Here is an 11065-nt window from a genome sequence, read left to right on the forward strand (position 1 = left end):
GAAGTTGCTATGTAGCAGCACAAGACTTAAAGCAATAGCTTCACCTATCTACTGTTCAGTCTTAAATATAGATATTCATTAATATGTTATAAATTCTGGAAGATTTGAATAACATTGAAATTCTTGTTTAAGTTGATTATGGAAGAGGTAAGCAATGACTAATGACTCTGGAACAAAGTGGCACCAAGACAGCCCACCTAGTGCTGAAGGTTTCAAATTGAATTGATCCTCTGGCATACTGTGTAACCTAGGGCAGAATTTTTTGCCTGCCCGACCCGATCCAATCTCCGGTGGGTGGGGAGCCGATCCCCGCAGGAGAAACAGGCCCCGCCGCCATTTTAAGTAGGCGGGCCAATTAAGGCCTGCCCAGCGGGAAGCGCTAAGCGCTTCCTGTGCAGGCGGGGGAGGGGATTCCCCAAATGCGAGAGTGTGCTCTTTCGTGCATACGCACGAAAGAGCGCACATCTCACTGAGGCTAAGTGCTGCCTCAGGGAGATCGCTGACAGTTGTATAAACATGAAAAATAGAAAGAAAAATAAATCCTTAACATGTCCTCCTCATGTGACAATGTCACACAAGATGGGACATGTTAATAAATTTCATTAAAACTTTATTCAACTTGTTAAATCCCTACATAAAACCTCATCCTGCCGGTGGATGAGGTTTCATGTTTTTTCTATTCCCCGCCGGGGCTCCTGGCCTGCCCACCAACCTTAAGGTTGGACCGGCAGGTCCTTTAATTGTTTTAATGATGCTGTTAATGGCCTCAATTGGCCATTGGCAGGTTGGCAGGCCCGCTGCTGATTTTGCTGTGCCCCCGTCTTCCTGAAAATTTAAATGGGGCAGGATGACGTCGGGGGTTCCCCCCAACCTCATCCCGCGTCATTTCGTGTGTCGGCGAGTGGGCCTCGCCCCCTGCTCGCCAACAGCAAAATTCAGCCCCTAATGTCTGAGCCAGGTAGGCCTGCACTGCCCAAAGGTTCTATTGATTTTTGGGCTTAGTAAGGGGGCAACTTGAAGGGTAGATCTGTCACTGAGGGCTGGACTCCTTCTGCTTAGTTCCAAATACCCCTGCAAACTAATATTCTAACAACTAATGTGGTTATAGCTAGAGAGTAAGTGGGAAACTGGCATGTATCAAGCACTAGTAAGCTGCGTATTAGCTAGTTAAAATTAAGCAGTGCCCTTGCACACACTTGAGAGACTCCTTATACCTTCGCTGTTACAGATTTGTTAAATTCTTTGAGCTTGCAGTTGTGACTTATCCCGGAGACTGTTTGCACTACATATCTGGCAAACAGAAACTATATGATTTGAACATTTTAATACGGGGATGGGTTTGTATGTGTATCAGGCACCTAGCTAACCAAAGAGCATGACTTCCTATGATTTATTGCAGTTGCCATTTTTGTTGATTTTAAAATGAACACATTTTCCAAGACTTAGCTTCATTGCCGTACTTATTTTTGTTCCTTTTATTAATTTGTTAGCTAAGCTCTCACATGCACATCACATAACCTTAATTAACAGCAGCACAGTGTATGCATAATTTATTAATATGCAATTTCAGCAGATGTGATTAAATGAAGCATATATTTATGGTGTCATTGTTCTTCTGAAGAGGCTGAGGCTATAAATTAACATTAAATTCTTCAACTGTTCAAATTAACCTCAACATACTTCATGCTGGCATATTAATTTTGCTTCACGATAGTTGTGTACTTAGCTGCTGCATTATCAAGCCTAAATGAGCTTTTACTAAGATCATCTTACAGTGCCAAATTCAAGCTCATGTCTTTTTACAGGTGGAGAATCATCTTAAACTGGACAATGTTATATAAACTGCCATATTTCTCAGTGTCTTGTATAGGTGAAAGATATTGACAGAGGATACATAAATGGTAGAGTTCAGTACCAGTACAATGACTTAACACAAACATATTTGTTTAAATATTGGGAACAATGAAACCGTCGTTTTTGGTCACCATTCCAAGCTCCATTCACTAGCTACTAACTCCATCCATCTCCCTGGCAACAGTCTGAGTTTAAGCTATTCTGTTTGCAACCTTGATGTCACATTTGATCCCAAGGTGAACTTCCAATCTTGTTCATGCCATCACTAAGACTGCCTATTTCCACCTCTCTAACATTGTCTGACTTTGTCCCTGTCTCAGCTTGCCTGCTTCTGAAACCCCCATTCATGTCTTCATTATCTCTAGACTTGACTATTCCAGCACACTCCTGGTCTCCCACATTCTACCGTCCGTTAAGTTGAGCTAATCCTAAACTCTGCTGCCCTTTTTTTAACTCTCCAAGTCTCATTCTCCTATTGCTCCTCTGCTTTTGAGCTACATTGGCTCCCAGTCAAGCAACACCTTGATTTTAAAATTCTCATCCTTGCTTTCAAATCCCTCCATGGCCTCACCCCTCTCTATCTCTAATCTACTCCAGCACCACAACCTTTTTGCAATATCTGCGCTCCTCTAATTCTGGCCTCTTGTGCATCCCTGATTTCAATTGCTTTATAATTGGGGGTTGGATCTTGTGTTGCCTAGGCCCCAAGCTCTGGAATACTCTCCCTACACTCCTCCACCTCACTTTCCTCCTTTAAGGCACTCTTTAAAATCTACCTCTTTGACCAAGCTCTCTTCTCTTTGTGGCTTGGTGTCATACTTGTTTTTTAATGCTTCTTGGACTTTTTTTATGTCAAAGGGGCTATTTAAGTATAAGCTGTTGTCAGTCTAGATCAAAAGCATAAAGTTGACAAGGTAAGAGCAACGAAAAAAATCTGGGTAATATGTAGTTCTTTAGTGGAAGGAGCAGTGTAACAAAATCTGGCTAATTTAGAAATTATTTTAATTTGATTATTTTAATAAGTTTAAATATTGACTTTGAAGTCTAAATTGTTAATATTGGATGGCTCAATTAGTCAAAAATGTGGAATTGGGCAAAATAAATATTAAGTTGAATTTTGAATACTTTTGCAAATATAAGTGGAAACCAACATTTGTGTTTTGAATGCTTCACCATTAGTTTGTGCCAATCACTTTTTTAACTTGTTTACACTGTATGGGTTATCTCAGTGGGACATGATTGGATTGTTAGTATCCTCCTTTCCGTTAATGTGAGTTGGCTGACACGCCATTGGCTTTTATCGATGAATACAGGAGAATGGAAAAATTTGGTGAACATAATTGACGCATTGATGATCTTTACTTTTACTTAAAACTGTTTATTTTAGTGGTATTTTACAGTAATCTATTCCTAATCTCTGGATAACTTTATTAATGTATTGATTGTCAGTCTCCCATGGTAACACTCACAGGTAGTCCAGGATATAGAGACCTTGCACGTGATAATTTGCCATGCTCTGAACCTGACTGATGCTGACTTCAGTGCCTGAGCATAAAGGCATCAAAAAGTCAACCTCTTCCGCTCCAGTGGAAACACATTTCTCTTATTGACACAGAAATGCCTTATCCAAGGGGGAAAAAAACATTTTTATTCAAATTCTATTATTGAATTAAATTGCGGAAAACATTGAAAAACCACACCTTTCTAATTTTGCTAATTTTTCTGCTGTTTACACCTTTCATGGGAATACACCCACAACTGGAGAATGAATAGAAATAAATTGACTTGCTGACAAACTTGTACCTGCACAGAACTGACTCATGTCCTTTTACAGCACAGGGTACTCTTTTGAACCTGACATAATCATGTGTCATTCTGTTATACCATATATATATAAGACAATGTGTTTATTGTTAGCCTGGCCTGATGAAGAGATCATCAATTAAATCAGTTTGGTCAATAGGATGCATTTTCTCAGCCAGTGGCATTGTTTTCCAGCATCTAGTAGCCCCTGATCAACTCAGGCCGGCATAACATCTTGTCCCTATTTAAAGTTAGTACACTGTCTATCAGTGATGTCACCAGAATAGCCTAGCAGAGACAGAATCAAGGTTTGATTTGAGGGTCTCAAAAACAGAAATAAAACTAGTATTTGCAACATTTTTTTTCAATAGGGAATGGAGTATATTCAGACTTCCTTCTCTGCTTTCCCCTTCTCCTGCCATGAAATTTAATGTAGAGGTAAATTGCATTGTACTATTTGTTTGGGTGGAATCGAGTTAGTTTTCATTCTTTTAATTTTGAACTAACAGATGTAATAAGTCGGGAAATTCTGATCTAACCAGCGCAGGAGCTCTGATACTCTGACATACTGCTGTTTTAGTGGGGATAGTTCTCTGATCCTGCAAGAGCTTAACACTGCTCTGTGTTTTTGTTTAACAAAACCTTGGGTGACAATTTGATGGAGGGGAAACTTCTAGAAATAATTCGGGACAAAATGAATAGTGGGTTAATTAAGAGAATCCTGCACAGATTTATTAATCATGTTTAACTAATTTGCTGGAGTTTTTTGGAAGAGCTAATAGAGAGGGTTTATGAGGGTAATCATGGACTTCCAAAAGGCATTTGATACAGTCCCACACAATAGACTTGTGAGCTAAGTTATAGGTCATGGAATAAAAGAGGAAATAACAACATGAATTCAAAATGGGCTGAGTGACAGGAAACAGTGTAGTGGTTAATGAATGTTGAAGGAACGTTTGTAGTGGAGTTCCCCAGGGGCCAGTGTTGGGACCCTTGCTCTTCCTGACATATGTTAATAACTTGGTGCAGAGGACACAATTTCAGAGTTTGTGGATGATACAAAACCTGGAAGTATTGTGAACTGTTAAGAGGATAGTGTAGAACTTCAAAAGGACATAGACAAATTGGTGGAATAGGCGGATATTTGGTGGGTGAAGTTCAATGCAGAGAAATGAGAAGTGATTCATTTTGGAAGGAAGAACTTGGCGAGACAATATAAAGGATACAACTCTAAGGGGGTGCAGGAGCAGAGACACCTGGATGTATATGTGCATAGGTCATTGAGGGTGGCAGGACAAGTTGAGAGCATGATTAATAAAGCATATACAATATCCTAGACCCTATTAATAGGGGCATAGAGTACAAGAGCACGGAGGTTATGTTGAACTTGTATGAGATACTAGTTCCACCTTAGCTGGGGTATTATATCCAGATCTAGGCGCAACACTTAAGGGGAGATGTGAAGGCATTGGAGCGAATGCAGAAAAGATTCATGAGAATGGGAAGAGGAACTTCAGTTATGAAGATGGATTAGAGAAGTTGGGATTGTTTTCCTTGAAGAAGACAAGGCTGAGAGGAGATTTGATAGAGGTATTCAAAATTATGAGGGGTCTAGGCAGTAGTTAGGGAGAAACTGTTTCCACTCATGAAAGGATCAAGAACAAGAGGGCACAGATTTAAAATAATTGAAATAATAAGCAAAAGCGACATCAAGAAAAACTTTTTCACACAGCAAATGATTGGAGTCAGTCTGAGAGTGCTGGAGGCAGGTTCAATCAAGGCATTCAAAAGGAATTAGATTGTTATCTGAAAAAGAAGAATGTGCAGAGTTACATGGTGAAGGCAAGAGAATAGCACTAAATGAATTGCTCATTTGGAGAGCTGGTGCAGACATGATGGGAGGAATGGCCTCCTTTTGCACTATAACAGTTCTGTGATATGAAATGAGCTTGGAATGGCTCAGTCAAGCTCACAGCAGTTGGGGAAAACTACCTACAATCTGTGACTAAATTGGTATTTTCCTCTGACATTTTGCTCTGGCATTAAGATTGGCTGGTGAGGATGTACACATTATCTGGCAGTGTTTCATCCTGACATTGGATGGCTAAATTGGGAAAAGTAGTCCCACTCCCAGGCACTGACACATCTCTCCTTCATTCACACAATAATGATAAACTAGAACTTTTGTTCAGTCACCTAGGCTTTGCTAGTTGGTTAAAAATTTCACTGACAGTAGCTAAAATCTGATTTTTTTTATTTAAATAAAAAAAGCTATCAACTCTACACTACTTTTGTCCTTTTGACTGCAGGCCTTTTGGTATTATCAACAATTTCCTGCAACAAAGCCAGTAAGACATGTAAGCAATCATTTTGTATCGTGAGTCAGGAATTCAGAGTAAATTTATTCATTTTGTCTAATCCCTTGAAAACAGATTATGGAGCACAGTGACTCTGAACATACAAAAGTAATTGCAACGTGATGAATGTAATTTTAACAACCTGAAAACTTTACTAAACCTAGTTTTTTGTGCCCCATCAGTCTTGTAGATCCTCGGATTTCTTGCAATGACTGCCTGGGAAAAAATATATTAACTATAAATCACACTTTATTCCAACAGGTGGAAGTTAAGCCATACGTGCTAGATGATCAAATGTGTGATGAATGCCAGGGGGCTCGATGTGGTGGAAAGTTTGCTCCGTTTTTCTGTGCCAATGTCACTTGTCTGCAGTATTACTGTGAATTTTGTTGGGCAAACATCCACTCTCGTGCCGGGCGGGAGTTCCACAAGCCACTGGTGAAGGAGGGGGCCGACCGCCCTCGACAGGTTCACTTCCGCTGGAGCTGAACGTAACATTCAGACGCCTGAAGGATCATGACGGATGAAGAGAGGAGAGTGCATGAGGCTTAAAAGGCTGAAGAAACCATGAATAGTTAGGAGAAATAAGTGCATTCTTCTGCCTCCTACCCCAGCTCTCAATGCATACATCATATGTAGCAGCTAATACACTACAGGCCTCTGTTTGTCACCAAAACCCTGCATCTCAGGCTTTACTAACTTTTTTGAGGTACTTTCATGTTTTTGGAAAAAAATCGATTTTTTGTAGTTTTTTCAAGTTATTTTTTTATATAAAAAAACTTAAAATTAGAAGTGAGAATGTTGCCACTTAGGGGCGCACAGTTTGCTGCTATCTTTAATGGGTGGAGCATGCACTTATTTCAGGAAGCTCAGTTTCATCTCCAAGACCTGTCCCTAGTAATTTTACCAAAGGTAGCAAAAAGTAGGAGGCAAGTTTAGCTATAGGTGAGTGATTTCTGCCACACAAAATTTTATTTTTTAATGTTGCTATTTGCAATGTATACACAATCTTTAAAAAAAAATAGGGTTACGTTTTTGCTCTCCATTTTGACTTGCAAGAAATAATACCTCAAGAGACTGATCTGGTTTAACTATTTTAGCATTTTTATTATTCTTGAGCTGCATTAGAAGCTTTGCTGCTATATAGGTATCGTATTTAATGCCAGAACACACAGTAACAAAATGGGATCAGAAACATAATTATAGCAGCTGCATTATGGAAGAATTAGATGCAGGTGGCAATGGCCTAGACTGCCACAGGTTAGAATGTGAATTTAAACAATTGCATGTTTACTTGTACACCTTATGCATGCACTAAAAGTATATTCATACATGTTCCTTCACAGCAATGGATGTGATGTCAGATTTGGCAAACATTCAGAAAAATTAGTTAGCATGAATGAAAGGTACAATAATAGTTTAAAACAAAAACAGGAAAAAAAACCTAACTTGCATGTATTAATGTGACTCCTGTAACGAGAATGTCCTACTGCTACACTTTGTGTACATTATGCAAAATAGCTTTTAGAGTAGAAGTGCAGCCACTATCGTGACCTGGTGGGTTGTGGAGTTTGATTTCTGCAGACTGGATGTAATTTCGTATTCCCTGTGCAATCTTGTTAATATGTGTGTTTTGTTTAGTGTTGTGAGTTGTTGTCCTAAATAGAAATTTAAAAGTAGCTAGGGTTTTAAAGCAAATTAGTAAATGGAAAAGAATAAAAAAAAAATTTTGATTTCATTGCCCCTTTCATAAAACTCTTTGGTATAATGGCTCAGACTTCCTCTACAAACCAAAGATGGCCAGCACACTGCTAAACAATCACCAAACTCCAAGCCCCTCCAAAAAAGTTATAAAATGGTACTGATTTCATCATATAAGATACATGATTTACTAAATTAGCCATTTTAAAGTCAAAATGGAGATGACTATGGTGTTAAATTAACCTGGTTTGACATTAAAGCATTGAATTTCTCTGCAGTTTAATCACACTAGAATGAAAAATGTATTAGTAAGCTGCTGAAAGTTATGCGGGTGTCAATTATTTATTCAAAAAAGGTGATCATGCCATTACAAGCATTTACTGTATAGAACAACCGTATATAATCCTTAGGGACAATCTTTTTATGTAAGCAAGATGTTGGTCTTGAACATTGGTGGTCTCCTGGTGTGCTTTTGTGTATGTAGTCCATGTCTAACTCTGCTGTTTATAGTGATTGTGATGCAACTTTTAAAATGTTTGAAGTCAATGCTGTTTTGAAGAATAGCTTTTTTACTAATTTATTTATTGGCTAATGCCCCCATTTGTTACTTACCATGGTTCTCCAGGCTATTTGGAGCATTTGTTCTCTGCCAAATTTGTTCCATTTTCAGACACCCATATTGGCATTTGTTATGCACTACTTTTGTATCTTGGTGAGAGTTTTTTCCAACAGTCAGCTGTTTTAGGGCACACTTTTTGACTGATGGCATCTCCTTTGCAATACCTCAATTTTCTGAATTTAGAAGAGAAATTGATAGTTTTGCTATGTTTATTATTGAAAGATCTGCATATATAATTTAACTCAGCAAATAAATGATTTAACAAATTGATAATTTTATTTTTCCATACATTCTGCTTCCTAAATTTGGAAGGGTCTAAACATTTGTAAACTAACGTGGTAACCTTAGGAGGGCTCTTCTACATAAAACTGTGCAGAAAGTGAGTGCGATAATTTAAAATATCCCCAACTCCTTAAGTAAAAATAAAGGCATAATCACCAAGGTATTTGGTTAAATTAATTTGATTTATATAAATCTTAAATGAATCATTTTTAGGGGTGGGGTGGTGGTAGAATGATTTTTGTTTCATCTGCTGTCATTTCTTTCCCGAGACAACTTTATTACTGTAGCACCTGAATTATTCAATATTGCCGTGGAATAAATGGCAAACACTGTAATGCATCTTTTTTAAAGAAATCATATTTATTTTCACTATTTTTGTAGAAATGTAATTATTTTGTTTTGATTGTATTATTTTTATATTCTAATAAGCTTGTTCACATACTGTGCTCCCCGAATGTATGTATTTCTGCCCAGGTGCAGGGCTCTGCAGAGAAATTAATTTTTTTAAAACCATGCTGTGTTTTTGCAAAGAAAACATAAGCAAATATATTTTATGGGAAACACTTGACATTTTAACCCCTGTTGCATCTGGCCATGTGAGGCCTTTCCTCAAAGATGCTGAAAGACTTGAATATAACACATTTTGGAAGGCTGACTAACCTCGACTCTGTGTTGTGATGTGCAATACTGTTTCTAATGTTTGTAAGAAAAGAAAAAGAATAACAGTGTAAACCTTTTAATGCAGATTTATTTTTTTCATTGCATATTTGCAGACTAGTTATCCACAATGTCATTTTTTTACTGTCAGAAATTTTACCCCTTTGTCATGCTAATATTTTTAAATCCAGAGATCTTTGTACTGATGTAAATGATTGTAGTTATTTTGGATAGTGTTTTGCTAAAAAAAAGAAAAAAAGGAGATACTTTTCATGCATATTTGCCTATTTTGTTTTTATTTTATTTTACTTTAAATATGACTACTTTTTCAACAGTAGCATGATACTTGGAATAATTTTCTTATTCAGCCAGTGTCATTAATATTATTTTGTATTTTTATGTGGAAAATATAATTTTATGATGCTAATTCCTAAAGTTTATTTTATGTTGATTTATTTTTGGAGCTAAAATCTTTGTAATATTGTTAAAGTCTCTAGATTCTAATTAAATGCTTGTGTATAGATTCAGAGCAGTGGTTTACAGGAGTGTTTCGGTTGTAATTAGCAACTAATGGTTCTTTGATATGCAAATTAGACAGCCATCAATTTCTGCCAATTCTGTTCTTTTTGTACTTTATAGGGAGAGTTGATTAGTAATTTTGTTTGATTTTTAAATAAAGGAGAACCCATGCTTTTATGGACACAAGATCACCTCAAGCTTGATTTAGTTTCATTTTCAACTTTTATATTTCTTTCTTTTGCATATTTCTGTTGATGTCTAATCCTCCAGTCTGTCTGTCTGTACTGGTGATAATTCTGTACTGGAATGGTTTGCTGCCAACTATTTATATTAAGTAATTTTTAAATATTTGTAATATTAACTGTTGACTGAATTAATAAACCATTAAACTATTTGCATGTTTGCTCTATGCTAAAAATGTACCTGTCAGCTGTCCTATTTGGAATTAGAAAATTAACTAAACTTTCCAGTGTCTGACTTTGAGTGAGGAGTGTTATAGGCCTCAGTTCTTCTGAAACTTGTGTTTCTTTTATCTTAAGCTTCACGTTCTTTTTAACAAATATTATTGCAATTCCTTCCCTGCTGTAGCAGTATTTAGACTGAGGCTGTCATACTGTGTGGATCGTTGCCTGTCGTTTCTAATAACTCCAATATTTTAAGACAATTCATCAGACTTAAAAGTGGCTTATACAACTGTTTATCTGGAATTTTGTAACTGCCTATGATAAACAAAATAAATTCCAGCTCTAACCAAGTAACAGGAACATTCGTAGAGTTAGGTTTAGTTGCACAATAATTCCAGTATTTCCAATACATTCTTCTAGAGTAGAATATTAACTGATATACAATAATAAATGACAGAACAAGCTCAAAGGGCTGATTGACCTCCTGTTCCAATTTAAGTTAGGCTGGTGGGGAAAAAAAAACTTATTTTCACTTGAGCATGAATGTTACACTCCATGCAGGATAGCAATATAGCAGTAGTAATAATGGGTTTGTGATGTCAATACCTAAAACAAGATTAAGCAAGCCAACAGTAACATCACTCATAGCAACTAAATAGAAGATAATTTAGTGAGAATCTCAACAAGGACTATGCCATGGAAATTTGAGGTTCACTATTGGTAGGTGTGTTGGGAGCTGGACATAGTCATTATGGCAGAGGGATGCCATTCAGCTCCTCAAGTCCATGCCAGTTCTCAGTAGAGCAATCCCATCAGTCCTATTCCACTCTATCCCCTTAAGCGCCCATCTAATGTCCTTTTGAAATCAT

General features: G+C 37.3%; 1 protein-coding gene across 1 annotated transcript in view; it reads left to right on the top strand.

Annotated features, from left to right (window-relative positions):
* LOC121274838 (cytoplasmic polyadenylation element-binding protein 2-like) overlaps positions 1–10186 on the top strand; it is a 137254-nt gene extending 127068 nt beyond the window's left edge. Inside the window, exon 10 of the mRNA XM_041182244.1 lies at positions 6276–10186. Coding sequence (XP_041038178.1) covers positions 6276–6503 — 228 coding nt within the window. The 3' untranslated portion in view covers positions 6504–10186. The remainder of the gene's footprint in view (positions 1–6275) is intronic.
* Positions 10187–11065: the final 879 nt, after the last annotated feature.

This window comes from Carcharodon carcharias, chromosome 1 (assembly GCF_017639515.1).
Source record: "Carcharodon carcharias isolate sCarCar2 chromosome 1, sCarCar2.pri, whole genome shotgun sequence".
NCBI lineage: Eukaryota > Metazoa > Chordata > Chondrichthyes > Lamniformes > Lamnidae > Carcharodon > Carcharodon carcharias.